This window comes from Triticum dicoccoides, chromosome 5A (assembly GCF_002162155.2).
Source record: "Triticum dicoccoides isolate Atlit2015 ecotype Zavitan chromosome 5A, WEW_v2.0, whole genome shotgun sequence".
NCBI classification, from domain to species: domain Eukaryota; kingdom Viridiplantae; phylum Streptophyta; class Magnoliopsida; order Poales; family Poaceae; genus Triticum; species Triticum dicoccoides.
This window is the reverse complement of record NC_041388.1, coordinates 368,386,707-368,410,648: the sequence shown is the minus strand read 5'-3', so window position 1 is coordinate 368,410,648 and position 23,942 is coordinate 368,386,707. Positions and strand designations below refer to the sequence as shown.

The following is a 23,942-nucleotide window of genomic DNA, read 5'->3' as shown; positions in this document are numbered from 1 at the left end:
AGAGGCGCATGAACCGAGAGAGAGCAGGGGCGAGTGGGAGGCGGGATCGAGGAGGCGGGGCATGGCGGCCTTATCCTCGCCCGTCGCCGACGAGGGGGGTGCGGCGGGGACATGCCCCTGTTCCGACCCGGGTCGGGGGAACAGGGAAGGGAGGCGGGGCAGAGGGGGTTGGGCCGGCTGATTGCTATGGGCCAGGTGGGCCGGCCGACCTGTGAGCTGGGCCGCCTGGTCCAAGGGGCTTCCCTTTTTTTGTTTTTTTGTAATTTCTTTCTTTTATTTATTTTCTTCTCTGTTTTATTTCATTTTAAAGTATCTAGGCATTTTCTAAAAATGTGTTTACTTCACCATAATTACCTATGCCATTTTTGGCACTGTCCGAACATTTTTGTTTCAACTTTTAAATTTTTTTGTTGTTTGCCATTTTTTTGGATTGATTTTTGAATCGGTTTTAACTAACGAAAGTTTAGCAACAGTAATCAAAGATGACATGGCATCATTAGGAGAGTTTTACTGTAGCCTAATTATCCGGGCGTTACAAATCTCCTCCACTACAAGAAATCTCGTCCCGAGATTTAGGATGTAGAAGGAAACAATGCGGGGTATTCATCACGCAGGCGGTCCTTGCGTTCCCAAGTGGCTTCGTCTTCAGAGTGATTCGACCACTAGACTTTGAGGAACTTGATCGCCTTCTGACGTGTGCGGCGTTCAGCTTGGTCAAGAATGCGGACCGGATGCTCTTTATAGGAGAGGTCCTGTTGCAATTCGAGCACTTCAAGATCCACTGCTCGGATTGGATCGTTGAAGCAACGACGGACTTGTGACACATGGAACACATCATGAACCTGGGAAAGGTTCGGCGGAAGCTCCAGTTGATATGCTACTTTTCCACGCCTTTTGAGAATAGTGAATGGGCCAATATAGCGAGGAGCTAGCTTGCCCTTGATCCCGAAGCGGTGAGCACCCTTCATTGGTGTAACTCGAAGATAAGCCTTTTCGCCAGGTTGATAGACCATGTCTTTGTGATGACGGTCATACTGACTCTTCTGACGTGACTGAGCAGTCTTGAGATTCTCGCGAATAATGCGGACTTGCTCTTCGTCCTGTTGGATAATATCCGGACCGAAAAGTGGACGTTCCCCAGTTTCTGACCAGTTCAGAGGGGTTTGACACTTTCGTCCATATAGCACTTCGAAGGGGGACATCTTCAGACTAGCTTGATAGCTATTATTATAAGAGAACTCGACATATGGAAGAGATTCCTCCCATTTCTTGCCGAAGGAAATTACACAAGCTCGAAGCATGTCTTCAAGAACTTGGTTGACACGTTCAACCTGTCCTTGCGATTAAGGATGAAACGCCGTACTGAACGACAGATTAGTTCCCATAGCTTCTTGAAAACTTGCCCAAAATCTTGAAGTGAATAAACTGCCACAGTCTGAACTGATAACCAATGGAATACCGTGAAGTGAAACAATTCTGGCCATTTAGAGAGTAGCAAGCTGACTTGTAGTGATTGTCTCTTTGACCGCCAGAAAATGTGCAACTTTAGAAAGCCGGTCAATGACGACAAGAATAGCATCATTACCTTTCTGCGATTTGGGAAATCCGGTGACGAAGTCCATTTCAACATGGTGCTATTTCCATTCAGGAATAGAGATAGGTTGCAGAGTTCCAGCAGGCCTTTGATGCTCTGCTTTGATACGGCGGCAAACGTCACACTCAGCAACATAACGAGCAATGTCCTGCTTCATATTAGACCACCAGAATCTTTGACGAATATCCTGGTACATCTTTGTACTACCAGGATGAATAGACAAAGGCGTATCATGAGCTTCTTTCATAACCTCTTTAGTCTGATCCAGGTTTTTCTTCGAACATGGTACCACTAGGCGGCCCTTGAAGTACAAGGCGCCATCATCGGCGATAGAGAAGAAGGAGGGCTTTCCTTCTGCTACATGACGTTTAATCTTTTGGACTTCAGAGTCATAACCTTGAATAGTCTTTATACCAGCTACGAGATCTGGTACGACAGCCAGGGTATTTAGAGAACCCTTAGTATCAACACGGAGATTCATCTTCTGAAACTCTAGGGGAGGGGGGCGTGTGCTCCAGGAGGAAGAATATGAAGGTTCAGCTTTCTAAATTCTTCGACAAGCAAGGGCTGAACTTTGTGAACCTGGAGGTGATTGCAGTAAGACTTGCGGCTCAAGGCATCAGCCATTACATTAGCCTTGCCGGGGGTATAGGATATACCCACGTCAAAGTCTGCAATAGTCTCCATCCATCTCTGCTGGCGGAGGTTCAGATCTGGCTGAGTAAACAGATACTTCAGACTTTGGTGGTCGGTGAAGATCTCGCAACGATTACCGAGAAGGTAATGTCGCCACTGCTTCAGTGAATGAATGATAGCAGCAAGCTTGAGGTCGTGAACTGGGTAGTTTTCTTCGTGAGGGCGCAGTTGATGAGAGGCATAAGCAATCACTCTGCGCTCTTGCATTAGGACACAGCCTAATCCTTGACGGGAAGCGTCGCAGTAAATGACGAAGTCCTTCTTAGTATCAGGTGGAGCAAGCACTGGGGCAGAAGTCAACTTTTCTTTAAGCGCCTGGAAACTTTCCTGGCACTTGTCTGTCCAGTCGAACTTGACACCCTTATGCAACAGATTAGTCAGGGGCCTGGCAATCTTGGAGAAGTTCTCGACGAATCGACGGCAATAGCTGGCGAGACCGAGAAAACTTTGGACTTGCTTGACATTCTTCGGAGGAGTCCAATCGAGAATAGCCTGAACTCGTTCAGGGTTGACGGCAATACCATCCTTGGAGATGACATGCCCAAGATAGGTTACTTCGGGGAGCTACAATTCACACTTGGAATACTTAGCATACAGTTGATGCTCCCGAAGCTTTTCCAGCACAAGACGAAGATGTTCAGCATGTTCTTCCTTGTTCTTGGAAAATACAAGGATATTGTCCAAATAAACCACGACGAACTTGTCGAGGTAATCCATGAATATATAGTTCATCAGACGAGAGAAGGTGGCTGGAGCATTCGTTAAGCCGAATGACATGACTGTGTACTCGTAAGACCCATACCGAGTCACGAAGGCGGTCTTTGGGATATCCTCTTCACGAACACAGATCTGGTGGTAACCCAACCTCAAATCGAGTTTGGAGAACACTGATGAGCCAGCCAGTTGATCATAAAGATCATTGATTCGAGGAAGAGGGTATTTATTCTGAATGATAGCTTGGTTTATAGGACGGTAGTCTTGGACTAATCGGTTTGTCCCATCCTTCTTCTTAACAAAGAGAGAAGGTGCTCCCCAAGGAGAGCAACTTGGGCGAATGAAACCTTTGACAAGAGTTTTGTCGATTTCCTCCTTAAGCTCAATGAGTTCATGTGGCGGCATCTTGTAGGGTCGTTTAGCTATAGGGGTGGTACCTGGTTTCAAGTCGATAATGAATTCGACAGCTCTAGCAGGGGGAATCCCTGGAAGTTCTTCTGGGAAGACGTCTTGGAATTCACGAACGACGGGAATGTTTTCAATGCCCTCGAGTGGTGCAGCGTTCAACGCATTCAAGGCATAAAGCCGTGCCTCGGTGTTCTGAACTAGATGAGCTTGGTAAGCAATTATTTCATCAGAAGGGTGTAGCAAATGGACGACCTTAGTGGCGCAAACTATAGAAGTAGTATGCGCTTTCAACCAATCCATTCCCAGAATGAGGTCGATGCTACAAGACTTCAGTACGATGGGAGAGGCAAGGAATTCCAGTCCTTCGATTTCAACCGGACATCGTTGCAAATCATGGAGGTCCGACATTGGCCCACGGGAGTGTGTACTAATAGCGAAGTGTTCAGGTCCTCGCTTTTAATGCCATGCATGAATGCAAAATCCTCTGACATGAATGAATGTGATGCACCTGTATCAAATAAAACAGATGCTGGTGTTGAATTTACGAGGAGTGTACCCATCACGGTAGCGGGCTGGTCTAGAACTTCATTGAGATCAACGTGGTTGGCATGAACACGACCATATGACTTGGCATTGTTGTTGCAGGGCTGGTTGCTTCCACCGCCAGTTGCTGGGAGGGCCAGTTGATTCTGGTTCTGATTGCAATCCCTAGCACGGTGACCTGGTTGACCACACTTGTAGCACAGACCATTATTGGGAGTGGGAATAGGGGCTTGTGGTGGTGGAGCTGGAAGTCTTGGCTGCCTAGTTGGAGGAGCAGGCAGACGAGGTGCAGCATAGGTCTGCCTTGGGGCAGGTGCATTCGGCTGGTACATGCTGTTGGGAATCCATATCTTGTGCTTCTGTGAGGACGGGCCCGAAGATGAGCCCGTGTCACGGTTGCGCCTGTGAGAGCTCTGGTATTCCTGCAGACCAGTTTCGACATTGATGGCCTTGTTCACCAGGGTGGCGAAATCAGCAAAGTCATGCACTAGAAGTGCGAGCTTGATATCAGCTTGAAGGCCATCACGGAACTTCTCCTGTCTGCGTGCATCAGTTGCAATGTCTTCTTTAGCATAGCGGGACAAATCAAGAAACTCCCGCTGATAAGCTTCAACAGTCTTGTTGCCTTGGGTGAGGTTGCGAAACTCGCACTTCTTACGGCCATGACCCCCTGAGGAATGAAGCGAGCACGAAAGGCAGATTGGAAGTCTGGACAGGTGATGATTGTTCCAACTGGTAGAGTACGCCTGTGGCTGTCCCACCATTGAGCTGCGGGTCCCTTCGGGAAGAAGGAAGCAAAGGTGACATAGCTGGCAGGGGCTACATCAGCAGACTCCATCTCATAGGTGATGTCACAGAGCCAGTCATCAGCATCCAGAGGCTGAGTTGAGCTACGGTACACAGTTGGGTTCAGGCGCATGAAATCCTACAGAGTTACTAGGGTTGGCTGCTGGTTCATATTGGGGCGAGGAAACTGAGCCATCATATTCTCCATGAACTGACGATTCATCTCAAGCTATTGGATCATACCAGCCATGTACTCAGGCGGTGATGAGAAGTTGCCACCACGACCACGAACACCTGGTCTAACCATCCTGCTAATATATAACAGGGGTAGTTCAGCATTGAGAAATTTGCAAAGACAAGAATCATTCATGATGAAACATGCACAACGAAAGCAGCACGATAGATACTACATAGTAGTCGGCATATCTTACAAAAGAGAGCATGCATAGAGTTCGGTACATAGACTAAGATCATTATAGGCGGCACGTAGGCTCGTGGCGAATGCATCTAACACTAACAAGCAAGCCTACATCAGTCCCACACGGTACTTCAGAGATAGCTGTAGCCTGAAAGCTGGTAGTGTGGCATCGGGAACTCCACGTCGGCAACCTGGGGTCCGCGGGTACTCTGGTGCAGAACCCGACGCTCAAGTGGCAGAAGAGGACCAAGTGCGGGAGAGTAGCCTCCCACATCTGGCCAGCCGACGCCCTGGGGCATCACAGTCCTGGCAGGGTAGATCGCAGAACGCAACAGATCAACAGATCGAACAGAGGGGTGCAACAGCGTCAGAGCATGATACATGTGCTGACGGGTGGTGTACAACTCGTGGCGAAGAGCTCGGTTAGCTCTATCCAGCCATCAGCATGCAGAACCAGGTTCTGATGGTAGAAGGGCTCTCGGGTGACAGTGGAGTAAGCCGCAGTGTAGTAACCCTCCGCACCAACATCGGATGCGATAGCAATGTGCCTGAAGGGGGAGGTGTCCAACTCCTGATACTCTCCACGAAGACGTGTCAGAGCAGCATAAGCAGCATCGTGGACCGCCATATCGATAGTCACTCCAACACCATGAGCAGTGTGCAGCACGGTAGTGGAGTCATACTCCCGAGAGTAGAGGTGGACGATGGCACGGTACTGCTCCTGGTTGAAGTCCTAATACTCCTCATAGACGGTGTACTCAGGGTGCCAGCGATAACCCAGATAGGTCATCATCTCAACCAACATATCAGGTGATCCTGAGGCACCAATGGCCGTCGTGTGGCGCATGACCTGCCTCGTGGGTTCCATCTGAAAACAAAGATGTTTTCACAGGAGTCAAATGACAATGTGGATAATGTTCAAATACTACTCTAAAGAATAGCTAGGGCTTATCCAACTTTGGGGTGAACGTGGTCACAAGATCCTAGTGTTAGGGTTAGTAAAATCGTTTAACCCGAGTAGGAGAGAGTTCAGAGTCCCAGAGTAAGGATCGAGGAGTAAAAGATCCTAATACCACCCAGATGGCGACGTGGGCCCGTAAGGCACACAACCATGTTAGTAAAAGTTTTTGTAATGTCTAGACTCAACTTCGGCCAAGGAGTGTGGAAGGGGGATTCCTACAGGCAGTCGGCTCTGATACCAACTTGTGACGCCCCCGATTTAATCGTACACTAATTATACATGCAAATGTGTACGATCAAGATCAGGGACTCACGGGAAGATATCACAACACAACTCTACAAATAAAATAAGTCATACAAGCATCATATTACAAGCCAGGGGCCTCGAGGGCTCGAATACAAGAGCTCGATCATAGACGAGTCAGCTGAAGCAACAATATCTGAGTACAGACATAAGTTAAACAAGTTTGCCTTAAGAAGGCTAGCACAAACTGGGATACAGATCGAAAGAGGCGCAGGCCTTCTGCCTGGGATCCTCCTAACTACTCCTGGTCGCCGTCAGCGGGCTGCACGTAGTAGTAGGCTCCTCCCGAGTAGTAGTAGTCGTCGTCGACGGTGGCGTCTGGCTCCTGGGCTCCAACGTCTGGTTGCGACAACCAGGTAGAAGGAAAAGGGGGAAAAGAGGGAGAAAGCAACTGTGAGTACTCATCCAAAGTACTCGCAAGCAAGGAGCTACACAACATATGCATGGGTAAATGTGTAAAGGGCCATATCGGTGGACTAAACTGCAGAATGCCAGAATAAGAGGGGGATAGCTAATCCTGTCGAAGACTACGCTTCTGGCCACCTCCATCTTGCAGCATGTAGAAGAGAGTAGATGGTAAGTTCACCAAGTAACATGGCATAGCATAATCCTAACCGATGATCCTCCCCTCGTTGCCCTGTGAGAGAGCGATCACCGGTTGTATCTGGCACTTGGAAGGGTGTGTTTTATTAAGTATCCAGTTCTTGTTGTCATAAGGTCAACGTACAACTCCAAGTCGTCCTGTTACCGAGGATCACGGCTATTCGAATAGATTAACTTCCCTGCAGGGGTGCACCTCATAACCCAACACGCTCGATCCCATTTGGCCGGACACACTTTTCTAGGTCATGCCCGGCCTCGGAAGATCAACACGTCGCAGCCCTACCTAGGCACAACAGAGAGGTCAGCATGTCGGTCTAAATCCTATGGCGCAGGGGTCTGGGCCCATCGCCCATTGCACACCTGCACATTGCGAGGGCGGCCGGAAGCAGAACTAGCCCCCTTAATACAAGAGCAGGCTTATGTTCCAATCCGGCGCGTGCCGCTCAGTCGCTGACGTCACGAAGGCTTTGGCTGATACTACGACGTCGAGTGCTCATAACTGTCCCCGCGTAGATGGTTAGTGCGTATAGGCCAGTAGCCAGAGTCAGATCAAATACCAAGATCTCGTTAAGCGTGTTATTCTGAAATAACCACGGACGCCGACTAGGGCCAGACCCACCTCTCTCCTAGGTGGTCTCAACCTGCACTGTCGCTCCGCCACAAAGTAACAGTCGGGGGCCTTCGGGAACTCAGGCCCACCTCTACTGAGATGGAGCCACCTGCCCCTTTAGCCCCCAACATCGGAATCACTCGCGGGTACTCCTACGAGCCGACCCGACTTTAATCACCACAAGTATCATATATTATGTATAAGTATATACCCATGACCACCTCCCAAGTGATCACGGCCCGATAGTAGAGCATGGCAGACAGACAAGAATGTAGGGCCACTGATGTTAAACTAGCATCCTATACTAAGCATTTAGGATTGCAGGTAAGGTATCAACAGCTGGAGCAACAATGACAGGCTATGCATCGGAATAGGATTAACGAAAAGCAGTAACATGCTACACTACTCTAATGCAAGCAGTAGAGAGAAGAGTAGGCGATATCTGGTGATCAAAGGGGGGGGCTTGCCTGGTTGCTCTGGCAAGAGAGAGGGGTCGTTAACACCGTAGTCATACTGGGTAGCAGCGGCGTCGGTCTCGATGTCTAGCGGGAGAAGAGGGGGAAGAAACAATAAATATAATGCAAACAAATGCATGACGATGCATGACATGACAAAGAGCGATGCTAGGTGTGCCCTAACGCGGTACGAGGTGGTACCGGTGAAGGGGGAAAACATCCGGGAAAGTATTCCCGGTGTTTCGCGTTTTCGGACAGATGAACCGGAGGAGGAAAGTTGCGTGTTCGGTATGCTAGGGATGCGTGGCAGACGAACGGTTTGCATATCTGGATTCGTCTCGTCGTTCTGAGCAACTTTCATGTATAAAGTATTTTCATCCGAGTTACGGATTAAAAGATATGATTTTCTAAAGATTTTAAATCATTTTCTGATTTTAATTAGTTATTTAATTCTAACATTATCCAAAACAGTGAATGATGACGCAGGCATGACATCAGAGTGATGTCAGCAGGTCAACTGGTCGGTTGACCAGTCAAACCAGACAGGTGGGTCGAGGGGGACCCACATGTCATTGTCAGGGGGCAATAATAGGGGGTTTAGACTAACTAAATAGGTTAATTAGTGGGTGGGACCTATCAATCAGTGTCTAATTAGGTTTTAGTTAATTAACTTAATTAATTAGCAGTTTATATATTTGTTTTTATTTGTTTTATGGCATGAGGCCCGCATGTCAGTGGCAGTAGTTGCCACGTCAGCGAAGTTGACTTCGGTCAAGGTGGCCAGTTGGGGCCCCCAGGCCCACAGGCAGCGACCCAGGGGTGGGGCCCGCCTAGCCACGTCGGCAGACGGCGCCGGAACGACGCCGGCGAGGCAAAACGCGGCGGCGCGGCTCGGGCAAGCGTCGGGTTTCGTCTATAGGCCACCAAAATGGGCGGGACCGGTCGCATTCGAACGGCAAGACGACAGCGGAGCGAATGGTGGTGGTTGCGGAGGCTGTGGTGGCCAGAGTCGAGCGCTACAGGCTCGTCGGCGGCGAGGTGGTTCGGGCGTGAGACGAAGACGGCGACGCAGCGCGCTTCGGGGCTAACGTGAAGGCTAGGGTGGAGCTGCGCGACGCGTTGAGCACAAAGGGCTCAGCCCCTTGACCATTTGGTCACCGGAAGGGCGCCGGTGACGCGCGCAGGCGGCGGCGCAGTCGGGTCCCCGACGGGAAACATGCTAAGAGGAACGGGGAGGCTAGTCCGCGGGCGCGTAGGGCTCGCAGGAGCTCGATGCTGGGCCCGAACAAGCTCGACGGCGTCTATGGCCGCGGCAGTGTAGTGCATGGCGGCGACCCGAGCTCAGCAACGGCGGCAGCTGGCTACAGAGCGCTAGGGGGCCAACGAGGAGCAGCAGGGGGAGGAGAAGCTCACCGTGCGGCACGCAAGATGGCCCGTGGTGGTTTAGTAGTAGCAGAGTCGACGGCGCTCGTCGGGGATCCGAGGAAGAAGACGAGGCCGGAGCAGCGTTCGTGGGCGCCCGGCGTCCTGTGGCTCGTCGGGGAGGCGTAGTCGAGGCAGAGGGAGCGAGCGGACACGTCGGAGAGACTTGGAGGTCGCGGTGGCCGCGAGTTCTACGGCGGTGAGGCCATGGCGGCGCTCGGTTGCGGTGGGTAACGAGGGGGAGCGGCGCGGTGGATCGGAGAGGGAAGGGAGAGGCGCAGGAACCGAGAGAGAGAGAGAGAGAGTGGGGGCGAGTGGGAGGCGGGATCGAGGAGGCGGGACGTGGCGGCCTTATCCTCGCCCGTCGCCGGCGAGGAGGGTGCGGCGGGGACGCGCCCTTGTTCCGACTCGGGTCGGGGGAATAGGGAAGGGAGGCGGGGCAGAGGGGGTTGGGCCGGTTGATTCCTGTGGGCCAGGTGGGTCGGCCGGCCTGTGAGCTAGGCCGCCTGGTCCAGGGGGGCTTCCCTTTTTTTTGTTTTTTTTGCAATTTCTTTCTTTTATTTACTTTCTTCTCTGTTTTATTTCATTTTAAAGTATCTAGGCATTTTCTAAAAATGTCTTTATTTCATCATAATTACCTATGCCATTTTTGGCACTGTCCGAACATTTTTGTTTCAACTTTTAAAAACTTTTGTTGTTTGCCATTTTTTTGGATTGATTTTTGAATCGGTTTGAACTAACGAAAGTTTAGCAACAGTAATCAAAGATGACATGGCATCATTAGGAGAGTTTTACTGTAGCCTAATTATCCAGGCGTTACAATAGCCCACTATTTAAAACTATGAGATAAAGTTTTTTGATAATATTTGATTTGAGAGAACCCTGAAGGCGAGGAGTCAACTCTCATTTGATATAATAGTACGCCCTTTGTAATTTAATATAAGACTTTTTTGACACTATTACAGTGTCAAGACGTTTTTTAATACTATAACAGTGTCAAAAGACGTCATGATAAGTTACAGAGGGAGTAGATAATAGTAGAGATTGCTTAAGGAATAAACCAAAGTTTTTAGAGTTACAAGGTGGGGGTGTGCCGGTGCACAACCACCTTTTGAGAAGGTTGCTTGAACCTATAAGTCCAAGTTATAAACTCTAATACAGAGTTCCTAACAGTTACATCAAAAATGTGGTTATCTCTCCGAAAACGCATAGCGAGAATATACAACTTCAAGAGAATGGTGAGGGTCATGGAAGACCAATGCGCATCGTCTAGCGTCATTGGGGTAGGGAGGCCCATGTGCCTTGGATGAAGAGGGGTTGAAGAAGGTCGAGCTGGTCCCAAACTGCAGAGGCCATTGGTCATGGCAGTGAAGACGTGCAAGGCATCTTCGAGCAGGCGTCGTAGCATGATAGACATCCGACTGTATGATGTTTTCTCGGTGCAAGTGCACCCTAGTGGTGAGTTTGTTTTTGAACAAGCCCCACCCCAAGATCTTGACCTTGTTGGGTACTTTGGAGCGCCAAATAAGATCGGCATCGACGGTGTTTCTGAAGCGCTCTTTCTTGCTGTGGTAGGATGATTTGGCATGCAATGGGGTGATAAAAAATAGCACAATGCGATGCGACCCCACGTTAATGTGTGGGGAATTTCTTTGATCGATGGGATTTTTTAACCAATTTTTTCAGTCCAGTTGATCCCGCCCTAAAGACTAGGTCGTGGCGTCCCCAGCGAGGGCTCGCCAAGAACAATGGCGCGGTTTGTCGTGATGTCGCCAGTGGAGGAGAGTCGAAGGCAACTAGCGCGGGTGTGGTGTGGGGGTCGCTGGCACCATAATTGGGGGTGGTGGTTAGAGGTGTGGCTGGGGCGGCAGTGATTCGGTAGAGAAGATGGCTCAGGTAGGATGAGAAGGCAGGTGGTTAGGTCGACATCAGTGGGCAGATCAAAGAGCAGGGCGACACATGTAGGAGGAATAAGGCGGCTGTATGGAGAGGGACTTGACTTAAATTAAACCTAGTAAATAATTAAAGCATACATGTGGAGACGACTATTCTTAGCTCGAGCTTAAATGAGATCGGATAAACAGTATGTAAAAACTTGAAGAAAAATTCAAAAAAAAAAAATTTCTTATGAAAACATGGACAAATACCTGAGTTCTTGCAAAATTTCATCACGAAATCACATTCATCGACCTAACATCGATCGGAGACATGCTCCAACGAGGAAGAGTAGCATGTGAGACGGCAACGCCTCAAGTCCCGTGAGCCGATGTGTGTCTCATGTCCTACTCTATCTTGACAACGATCACACCAACACCCCAAGGGGTAAAGCCAGCCGCCGGACATGGACAGAGCGGAACCGGACAAGCTCCACTCATTATTTTCACGTGCATGTAGTTGTATGTATTTGAGGATTCATAATTGAGGTATTCAATCGTATCAATAATTTGAGGCGTGACCGATCACTGCCCGCGGAGGGTGCGTCCACAAGCATTTGAGGGGTCGGATTTGGTGCGGGCGTTTGAGGGGTCAGATTTGGTGTATCCGGTTGTAGATGCTGTTAGCAATACTTACTAGTTACTCCAAAAAAAGAAGGCACCTATATATAGTCAAGATATCCATCCATGAAATTTGCGACGGCTCCAGATGTTCATGTTGAAATTCGTACAGCTACGTCACCGAGCATCTATTGGGAGTTAATAAGAACACAGAACACAGCTACTCCTAGTAAGTAAATAAAGTCAACATCACAAATCTAGCACGAAGAATGCGCAAACCGATTACATTCCATCGCATAAGATACACGTCCCGACATAGGTTGATGTTATCAGGATCTTGGGAACAAGCTAAACATCATGATATTCTGAAACTTCCATCTGCAGATCTAGACCCTCACTGCTGCCATGAGTTTCTGCAAGCAGGTGGCGTGCTGTACTGCGGTGTGCTGGAAAGAGTGGTGATCTGAAAAGCCATACTCTGAAAATTCTGATTCTACATGGATGAATCGACCAGGCAGCGACTTCTTTGCAAGTGTTTCCTGCCATATGTCAAAGAAATCCACCATAATTCCCCGCAGAAAAAGAAGTCTACCAAAATTTCGCTCGACTTTTCTGTGGAAGATAGGGGATAACAATCTACCTGCACCGAAAGCGACAACAAACTTCATGTCAGCCTTGCAAGCGCGGAAACGGTCTCTCAGACAAAACCACTGAAAACTGCATTTCTTGGTGGGTTCTAGAATTTGTGTGAACCGGTGGAACTTTCTTATCATAAAATTCAAAGTGCAATATTAAGAGTATCCCCAGTATCAATGCCACAGAAAGGTTCATCTGTTTTGGTGGAAGTTTTGCAGGTTTTGGTGCTGAACTTGGGGGAAGATTTCTTTTTGCCCCTAGTCAAATTATTAGATTCAATAACTCCAAGTGCTATTTTCGAAATTTCTTGTTACCAGACATATTGGTAGGAACCAGCAACTTTTATTACTGAGATATGTTTCCCTACTAACTTGACTAACAACGGCATAAGGAAGGCGCTGATGGTTCACAAATACTCCCTCCGTTTCAAAATAAGTGTCTCAACTTTGTACTAACATTAGTACAAAGTTATACTACTAAGCTTAAGACACTTATTTTGAGACGGAGGGAGTAGAAGAGTTGCAGGCTGGTGCATACAATAGAATATACTAGAACTCATCTAGTTTTCCCCTTCTTCTAATTAAGAATTTGAGCTAATTACACAGACAAAGTTGCAGATCAAAACATATGTTTACAAGTTAATGAATATTTCCAAACAATGAGATGTCTTCATGAACTATGGCTAGAAAGGATATCAAGAGCCTTATTTAAAGCTCAGAAGGTGTACTTTAAAAATAAAAATCATGTACTCCGCCTATGTCTTCTAGGCATAGCCGGTCCCAAGCCCGGGTAAAGGAGGAGGGTTGTGATAGGCTTGGCGAGCCAACGTAAAAACTAGCCAGTCCCATAGGTATGAAACCGATTTGAGCGAGAGTAGTACTAGGATGGGTGACCTCCTGGGAAGTCCTTGTGAAAGAGTTTCATATCTAAGGGTTGTGATAGGCTTGGCGAGCCAACGTAAAAACTAGCCAGTCTTTTGGGTATGAAACCCATTTGGGCGAGAGTAGTACTAGGATGGGTGACCTCCTGGGAAGTCCTCGTGAAAGGGTTTCATATCTAGCCTACCCCAACTTGTTTGGGATCAAAGGCTTCGTAAGTAAGTAAGTAAGTATGTACTCCCTCCGTTCCGAATTACTTGTCTTGGATTTGTCTAGATATGGATGTATCTAGACTCATTTTAGTGCTAGATACCTCCGTATCTAGACAAATCCAAGACAAGTAATTCGGAACGGAGGGAGTAGGTGCCACAGATCATCGTCTACATGCGTTAAGTTCATCAACCTCGCCGTATATAATTTATCTAACTCACAGTAAAGAATAAAAACATGAAATAGGCTGTAGTTTTCTACTTATCGATAGAGGGTATCTCATGCTAGCTTGAACATGTATAAACCCATTGTTCAATTAGCAGGACTTACTCAAACTCAAATACAGAATTGATTCACTACATATGGTTTGAGCCTCGTCTTTTACTAACATAAGTCAAACAATCAATCAGTCCATCGATTAAGGCCAACAAGGTACAAACAGAAAATGGAAAAGAAAGAAAAATAAGAGTGGAACCTACATCACGATTCCTCAGTGTTTCAGAATTGTTAAAATAGTAACAGTGATTTTTGCTCGAGCACAGGAAAATGTAACAATCATAGTGTAATATAATAAGAACAATATAAATAAAACAAATGAAACTTATGATAAAATATGTAAGGCAAAATGAGGGGTCAACAGAGCACAAAAGATAAATACAAGCAGCATCCAAGTAGCTTCATTGTGAGACTCAATGATTAGTTGAGTTCTACGCAAATTTTCAAGTTCCCTCAGGGGTACTTTATTCTCCTGTTACCGATTTCTCACTTCTTTTTTGAAATGCACATGTACCAAAAAAGAAGTGAGAAATCATTTGACTTATTATTACCATATCCTCCTGCAAAGTTCAGGGGTACTATATACTGCAAATTGTTTTACAATCTGAGGAAGTGCAGACAACACCACTTATTGCAGGTTGTTTTTTCTCATATGTTTCCTGAGCTAGTAACTTTGGAAAATATGCATTTTGACGGGACGGCACTCTCCAGGTAACAATTTTGACAATTATGCATAAATTGAATTCAGTATTCCAGTTGCCTGATTGCAACTGCAGAAACGGCCAGGTCAAAACCAGAGATTCTGATTATTCTAGCTTTGCTAAGGTGTCCAGTAGGTAAAGATGATGACACATGGATACGGTAAAGATGATGATGACACACCAATATGGAAAGGATGATCCTGACTGGGTAATTCAGAAAATGTCAAACTACGGCGTCTAGCTACTAGGCCAAGTCATGCATAGAGATACTTTTCAATAACTACTGGTATCTCTGATTTTTCTATTCAGCTGCCTAATGAAAAACACCTGACCGATAATGTGAAGATAAATTTTGTAACAACAATCACGTAACAGTCTTTATCAAATGATAGAAAGGTTCACATAAACAAAATATTCGTGATGCTTATAGTTTGAATTATGTAAGTGAAGAAGATTATTAACATTAGAATTTAGATACACAAATCATTCAATCTAAAACTGCAGCACATATGCCCAATTTGATTAAGCCTTTATGATTTTATCCGGAGGTGTATGTGATCCAAAGTCCAAGAACCCTTTATGACGCCATTGACAAGATCAGACAAAATGTCAAAATTTTAGTTTTACTGGGAATAACTTGGAATTAAAGACGAAGAGCTTGTGGTGTGAACCCGGTAAGATCGTTGAAAAAAGGATTCACTGGGGTCCCATGAGTAAATATTCTTTATTTGACTGGAAGTAATTGCTATATTAGTAGTGTCAACTATCTACTTACTATTCAGTCAAGTACTCCCATTCCATTTAAGTGGATGTATTCAATTTACGCAGTATAGCCTCCTTTTATGTACTATTTCTAAATAGTAATTGGCGGTGTCAATAATGTGTACACTCTGGATCCGCATGCAGTTTATCTTCTCAGCCTACTTTTCAATAGATCAAGTCAGCATCTAAGATAGTCTATGAGAGCTACTCCCCCCGTCCCCAAATAGATGACGTATAAACTGAGTCATAAAGCCAATGCTTTCTAAGTCTGACCAAGTATATATATACAAAAATATGAAGATAAACGATACCAAGTAAATATAATACATCCCCCATTAGATATATTTTCATAATATATTTATTCAATATTGTAGTTGTTGCTATTTTCTTCTATTTATCTGGCCAAACTTAGAAATAATTGACTTTTTGACCTAATTTATACGCCGTGTATTTGGGACAGAGGGAGTAATACACATCGTCATCTAATTACAGCAAGGCATTGAAATATAACCTAAAGATATCTTACCTACCACTCTCTAGTCTCTATGCCTCCATACCCAAATTAGAGCTCCCCGGAGAGGAGAAAAATGGCTGTGCGGCTCTTTCTGGCCCTTCTTTTATCATTCTCCTTCCAGCTTTGCTCTTGTGCTCCCCCATGGCAGATCATGACCACTGGCTCATACATGACACCAGAAGATCGTGAGAGAATCTTCACCAGATACCACCTTCTCTTGTGGCTTCCATCGAGTTGGAACAAATGCTTTCACCTTCTCCATCTGGTACACCACCGTGAAAACGGTTGTCTGGACGGCAAATCCCTACTCCACGGTGAATGGCTACTTCTCCCCAGTGAACCTTTACGGCTCCAGGATATCTCTGAAACACGATGGAAACCTGGTCCTGACAGATAACAATGGCTCAATGGTATGGGAAAGCAAGACATCTTCAGGCAAGCACACAATTGTTTCCCTCCTCAACACTGGCAACCTTGTTATCAGTGATTCTGGTAATAATACTGTATGGCAGAGCTTTCACACACCAACAGACACCTTGCTCCCTTGGCAAAACTTGACGAAAGACACAAGGTTAGTCTCTGGTTACCATCACCTCTATTTTGACAATGACAATGTCTTGCGCCTATTATATGATGGCCCAGAGATTACAAGCATCTACTGGCCAAGTCCAGATTATAATGCATTGAAAAATGGACGCAATAGATATAACAGCACCAGGGTAGCATTTCTTGATGACGAGGGTAATTTTGTGTCAAGTGATGGGTTTAAAATAGAGGCTTCAGATTCAGGTCCTGGGATAAAGAGGAGGATCACAATTGATCACGATGGCAATTTCAGAATGTACAGCTTGGATGTGTCAACAGGGAATTGGGTGGTCACAGGGCAGGCGGTAATACAGATGTGCTATGTGCACGGATTATGTGGTAAGAATGGGCTTTGTGACTACTCAGGGGGCCTTAAATGTAGATGCCCTCCAGAACATGTGATGGTTGATCCAACAGATTGGAACTAGGGATGCAAACCAGCATTCATAATTGGCAGCAATCAACCACATGAGGACTTTACATTTGTTAAGCAACCTCATGCAGACTTCTATGGCTTTGATCTGGGCTCTAATCAATCCATCTCATTTAAGACATGCAGGGGCATTTGCCTGAACAGCAGCTCATGCATATCTTTCACATACAAGGGTGGGGATGGTTGGTGTTACACTAAAGACATACTCTACAACGGTCAGGTGTACCCATATTTCCCAGGACACAACTACATGAAAGTACCAAAGAGTTTCAATGGTTCAGCATCCTCAATCTCCAAACAAGAAAGCCTAACCTGCAGACCCAATGGTTCGGAGATTATGCTAGGATCAGCAAATATGTATGGAATGAAGAAGGACAACATAAAGTGGATATACTTATATGTCTTTATTGCAATATTGGGAGCTCTAGAGTTGTTTGTTATTGTGACAGGATGGTGCCTTTTTTTCAGAAAGAGTAACATGCCCAAATCAATGGAGGATGGATACAAGATGATAAGAAACCAGTTCAGGCGGTTTACATATAGAGAATTGAGTGAAGCAACTGGAAAATTCAAAGAAGAGATTGGGAGAGGGGGTGCTGGAATTGTTTATAGAGGAGTACTTGAAGATAAGAAAATAGTGGCAGTAAAGAAACTCACAAATGTTCAACAGGGAGAAGAGGAATTCTGGGCAGAAGTGACTCTAATTGGAAGGATCAATCACATAAATTTGGTCAGGATGATGGGATTTTGCTCAGAAGGGAAAAACAGATTGTTGGTATATGAGTATGTGGAGAATGAGTCACTGGACAAGTACCTCTTTGGTGAGAGAAGTACCGAAAGTCTGCTCGGTTGGAGCCAAAGGTACAAGATCGCCTTGGGCACAGCAAGGGGTCTTGCTTATCTTCATCATGAATGCCTTGAATGGATAGTCCATTGTGACGTGAAGCCAGAAAACATACTCCTAAGTCGAGATTTCAATGCCAAAATAGCGGACTTCGGACTAGCCAAGCTTGCAAAGCGAGATAGCGCTAACTTCAATTTCACCCAAATGAGAGGCACGATGGGCTACATGGCACCAGAATGGGCACTGAATATGCCGATCAATGCAAAGGTCGATGTTTACAGCTATGGGGTTGTGCTTCTGGAAATTTTGACTGGAACTAGGGTTTCAAGTGGCATAATTGCCAACGAAAGACGAATGGGGTTTCCAGACTTTATCCAGGAGGCCAAACAGATTCTGGCTACCGAGAATATCAATGATCTTGTGGATGCAAAATTGAAGGGGCATTTCGATCTAGAGCAGGCTACTGCAATGGTGAGAATAGCTGTTTCATGCCTTGGAGACAGAAGCAAGAGGCCGACAATGGACGAAGTTCTGAAGTCTCTTATGTCATATGATGATGAAGACAACCATCCTGCCTATTCACATTGATATGAGCTGATGCAAAGATTTGGGCTATCCGCCCTGTGTGTCAACTCTGTTGATGTTACAAACCAATAGGCATAAGTAGATAAGATACAAAAAAATGTTGTGTGCGTTTGCAAGAAGCTATTGTAAAGTGTAGCAGTTTTTTGTGTTTCAAATTCAACAAATAAACAGTACTCCCTCCGTTTCAAAATAAGTGTCGTAGTTTTAGTTCAAGGAGGGGTGTGATGGACTAATATTTTCTTACATAAAGGTATCAAGTGTTCTCATAACAGCAATGCTTTCTTTTTATCAACAAATTTGGTCAAACTAGAGAGAAGGGGGCAACTCTTCGCTTATCACGCACAATTGCACGTGGACGAAACGAATCATCTCGAGTCTACACTCTACACACACTCCATCTTAACGCAGACGAAAATAAACACCACATTAAGATGGAAAAAATCTCACCTGTTTACATTAAAAGAAATTTCGTTAAATGCACCAGCTATTGCGTGGTGTTTAGCTGGAATGATTTAACGATTCAGAATAAAAGTTGGTAACCCATTAGTCTGTACCAACGATTATCCAAACCAAATGTGTTGACAACCCATTGCTATAGTTTGAATCAACATCTGCTTTGTTCCAGAATTTGGTTCATTTCATAAGGAAACAGATAAAACAATCGCCGGCCAGCGGCGAGGCAGACAAAACAGACATGACTTTGTCAAAGGCGGAAGCACACCGCAAAGCTAAAGCTAGTACAACACGGGAAGTAGGAAGTATTCTGGAGGAAGTTCAGGATTTAGTGGGGAATTTCTCTAGTTTCCGTTTGAGCATAATTGAGAGGGATGCAAATGTTGCAGCCCATCTCTGTAAAAAGGCGTAGATGCTTATGGCTCAATTGCATCCCTCCTTTCCTTGCTGATACTCTTCGGCAAGATTGTAATTCAGATGATTGATCAATAAAGCTCATTGAATCGCAACAACAACAAAAAACTAAAGCCAGTACATTATGGGCAGTAGCTCACCTACTAGTTGTTGCGTGCCCCTCGTCGTCGTTGGGGCACTGGCCGTGGTCTACTGCTGCCAGCTGCCTCCTGGCCCTAGGGGCTCACCGGCGCTGGCCGGCCGCACCGACGAGCTGCCGCCCGCCGGAGATGTCCGCCCTGGCTCCCAAGCTTGCGCTTCCGATTGTCGGCGTCGCCTACCGGAGTTGCAGGAGCCCGTCGACCGGAGCTAGCGTCTTCCGCCATCTCTCCGTGGTGGCTTGGTCCGTGCCACCGCCGGCAGTCGGTTGCCCGCCGCCGTCGTATCGCTGCCTCGCCGTCGCGTAAGACCCGAGTGACCGAGCGCCTAACCCTGTGGGCCTGTGGCCGAGCGAGCAGAAGCGCCACCACGGGCCTACTTCAACCCAATATGAACGTTTGGTTGCCCCACTGGCCCATTTAGGAACGGGGTCGTCTTATTCTGTGCAGTTTGCCTAAAAAAAGTTCTCACCCACATGTAAAATATAGTCACCCCTAAAAAAAACATGTAAAATATAGTCTTGCCCTAAAAATGTAAAATATAGTCTCCGTAAATAAGTTGTACTCACTCGATTCATAAATATTTGTCTTTCCAGAGATTTCAACAAGTGACATACGGAGCAAAATGAGTGAATCTACACTCTTAAAATATGTCTATATACATCCATATGTGGTAGTCCATTTGAAATCTCTAAAAAGATAAATATTTAGAAACGGAGGGAGTAAAATATAGCCAAGATATACATCCCATGATAGTTACGACGGCATCAGATGTTCATGTTCAAAAAAATTGTACAACAACATTACCCAGCAGCATCTACTGGGAGCTAATGAGAACATAAAACACAGCTACTCGGTCGCTCAGATGACCATTACAACTTGCTATTCCTTGCAAATAAATCAGGTTAACATCTCAAACATGGTAGAGGAAGGGATACTTAGCCGCGAAGAACGCACAAATTGATTACATTTCAGCACATAAGATACATGTCCTGGCATACGTTGATGTTACCATGATCTTGGGTACAAGTTAAACATCATGATATTCTGAAACTTCCATCTGTGGATCTAAGCCCTCACAGCTGCCATGAGTTGTTGCAAGCAAGTAGCGTACTGAACTGCCGTGTGCTGGAAAGAGTAGTGGTCTGAAAGGCCATACTCTGCAAAATTAGATTCTACATGGATGAATCGACCAGGGAGCGACTTCTTTGCGAGTGTTTCCTGCCATATGTCAAAGAAGTCTACCATAATTGCCCTGGACTTTTCGATGGAAGACAGGGGGTAATACTCTACCTGCACCGAAAGCAACATAAACCTTCGTGTCAGCCTTGCAAGCATGGAAATGATCTTGGACATAAACCACTGAATACTGGATTTCTCAGTGGGTTCTAAAATTTGGGAACCAGTGGAATATCTTGAAAATAAAACCGCAACTGTAGTATTGAAAGTATCCCTATTATCCATCCCACAGAAATGTTTATCTCCTTTGGTGGGAAGTTTTGCAGGTTTTGGTGCTAACTTTAAGTCCTAAGAAGGCAGATTTTTTATTTCACTGGTCAACATATTAGATTCAACAACTTTGACCGCTATTTTTGAAATTTCTTGTTAACAGAAATATTGGTAGGGACCAGAAAATTTTGTTAACGAGATTTGTTTACCTGCTAACTCGAGTAACAACGGAAAAAGAAACGCACTGATGGCTCATAAAGAGTTACAGGCAGGTCCATACAACAGAGTATTCTAGAATTCATCTAGTTTCCCCCTTCTTTCAGTTTATTTGAACTAATTACACAGATAAAGGTGTAGATCATGATCATATCATATGTTTACAGGTTAATGAATGTGTCCAAATAATGAGATGACCCTCTGAATTATTGCTAGAAAGGATATTAACTTACGAATTTAAAGCTCGGAAGGTGCACTTCAAAAATAAAATCATGTAGGTGCGACAGATCATCTTCTACATCTGCTAAGTTCATCAAGCACAACATAGGTAGATTTATCTAACTCACAATAAAGCAAAAAAAAAAACGAAATGTACTTATCAATAGAGGACATCCCATACTAGCCAGGCCCTGTATAGATCTAGACATCAAGAATTAGGCTGAGAATCTAAGCAGCAAAACCCCATTGTTATATTAACAGTACTCAGTACTTACTCAAACTAATTACAAAATTGATTCTATGCATTTGGTATGAGTCTCATCTTTAACTAAGAAAAGTCAACAATCAATGAGTCCATACAATTAAGGCCAACAGGGTATGACCAAAAATAGAAAAGGAAGAAAATGATAGCAGTACCTCCATCATGATTCCTCTTAGGGTTTCAGTATTGTTAGGAACACATTTTCCTATCCTCAAGCAAAAATCGCCCAGTTGATACTGGAATCCCTATAAACGGAAACATTGTAACATGTGAATCTAACAAACTTTTCATATGAGACACTGCAACAAACACACTGTAATAATAAGCACAATATAAAACGAATAGAAGATGGAACAACAACAACAACAACAAAGCCTTTAGTCCCAAACAAGTTGGGGTAGGCTAGAGGTGAAACCCATAAGATCTTGCGACCAACTCATGGCTCTGGCACATGGATAGCAAGCTTCCACGCACCCCTGTCCATAGCTAGTTCTTTGGTGATACTCCAATCCTTCAGGTCTCTCTTAACGGACTCCTCCCATGTCAAATTCGGTCTGCCCCGACCTCTCTTGACATTCTCCGCACGCTTTAGTCGTCCGCTATGCACTGGAGCTTCTGGGGGCCTGCGCTGAATATGCCCAAACCATCTCAGACGATGTTGGACAAGCTTCTCTTCAATTGGTGCTACCCCAACTCTATCTCGTATATCACCATTCCGGACTCTATCCTTCCTCGTGTGGCCACACATCCATCTCAACATACGCATTTCTGCCACACCTAACTATTGAACATGTCGCCTTTTAGTCGGCCAACACTCAGCGCCATACAACATTGCGGGTCGAACAGCCGTCCTGTAGAACTTGCCTTTTAGCTTTTGTGGCACTCTCTTGTCACAGAGAATGCCAGAAGCTTGGCGCCATTTCATCCATCCGGCTTTGATTCGATGGTTCACATCTTCATCAATACCCCCATCCTCCTGCAACATTGACCCCAAATATCGAAAGGTGTCCTTCTGAGGTACCACCTGCCCATCAAGGCTAACCTCCTCCTCCTCACACCTAGTAGTACTGAAACCGCACATTATGTACTCGGTTTAGTTCTACTAAGCCTAAACCCTTTCGATTCCAAGGTTTGTCTTCATAACTCTAACTTCCTATTTACCCCCGCCCGACTATCGTCAACTAGCACCACATCATCCGCAAAGGGCATACACCATGGGATATCTCCTTGTATTTGAATAGAAGATGGAACTTATGAAAAAATATCTAGGACAAAATGAGGGGTTAACAGAGTAGAAAAGATAAATATAAGCAACATCCAAATAGCTTCATTGTGAGACTCAATGATCAGGTAAGTTGTATGCAAATTTCCGTCGATCACTACTAACTGAAAGGCATCCACTTCCTGAAATTAGAAGTCGAACTGGAAGGTGGTAGATGGTCTATTTTGTCACTGTTGTTCGCTTGAAAGATGTGAAACCATGCAATTGGTTTAGATCTATACAGAAAATGGATTTAAGGACTGGTTCAACAATGGGGTAGTTTCATTCCCGCCTTTTGTAATTAGGTAGTGTGAATTCCTTGAAAGAATTAGCCTGAGGTTCAACAATTTAATCGCCACTGGTTCAATTAAACAAAGAAAATAGATTTTACAAACCTAAACCCTTAGGTGTGACATCAAAGAAGAAATCGGAAGGGCGGGGAAGGAAACAAGGTGACCTCGAAGTTGAGGTTGACGCGGGCCTTGAAGGACTGGAGCTTCTCCATGACCTGGGAGAAGGCGGCGTCCGCCTGCAGGACGAGGCGCTGGTTCCGGAGGATGGAGAAGTAGAGCCCGGGGCGCTCGTGGAGCGCGACGCCGAGGAGCTCGCGGGGCACGTCGGGGGGCAGGTTCTGCTGCGCCCCGCCCGGGCCGTCCCGCGTCATCGGGCGGTAGAAGATGATGGAGGTCTTCCAGCGGCCGTCCTTGGTGCCGCCGAGGGACTCCGCGCAGCCGCAGGCCTCCGACAGGATCTGGGTGTTGAGCGTCACCCCAGGGTTCGGGTGCCAGTGCATCAGCCTGCGCCGGGGAAACGCGGAGACGGGGTGAGCCAGCGGCTGGGCGCCGTGGGAAGAGAGGGGGGAGGGGGAGAGGCGCGAGCTCGGTACCACTTGGCGGGCGCCATGGCGGCTAGTCGGTGGAGCGCCGGCGACGAGGGGCGACGGCTGTGTCTTGAGTCCTGACAGGGTGCGGGCTCCCGGGCTTGGCAATGTGAGATTCTGTCTTGAACCCCAAATGCTAAATCTCACTTGTCTCCGGCGCTCCCGCCGTGGCCGGCCCAATAACGTGAGGTTTTAGGAAGGTTCCGACCGGTTTTTCCT

At 46.1% G+C, this 23,942-nt stretch overlaps 1 protein-coding gene, 1 long non-coding RNA gene and 1 pseudogene across 2 annotated transcripts; 1 reads left to right on the top strand and 2 right to left on the bottom strand.

Moving 5' to 3' along the window:
* Positions 1 to 12,127: 12,127 nt before the first annotated feature.
* LOC119301550 lies at positions 12,128 to 19,783 on the bottom strand. The gene is made up of 2 exons (XR_005147078.1): positions 19,440 to 19,783; positions 12,128 to 12,648 (listed from the first exon to the last, which is right to left on the bottom strand). It is a non-coding gene; the product is annotated as an uncharacterized LOC119301550 (long non-coding RNA).
* LOC119301549 lies at positions 15,922 to 18,435 on the top strand (annotated as a pseudogene).
* A 383-nt stretch (positions 19,784 to 20,166) lies between the features above and the next one.
* Positions 20,167 to 23,856, bottom strand: LOC119301548 (mediator of RNA polymerase II transcription subunit 20a-like). The gene is made up of 4 exons (XM_037578535.1): positions 23,730 to 23,856; positions 23,301 to 23,640; positions 21,738 to 21,827; positions 20,167 to 20,729 (listed from the first exon to the last, which is right to left on the bottom strand). The coding sequence occupies exons 1-4, from the start codon at positions 23,744 to 23,746 to the stop codon at positions 20,505 to 20,507; spliced, it is 672 nt and encodes a 223-aa protein (XP_037434432.1). The 5' UTR covers positions 23,747 to 23,856; the 3' UTR covers positions 20,167 to 20,504.
* Between the last annotated feature and the right edge of the window lie 86 nt (positions 23,857 to 23,942).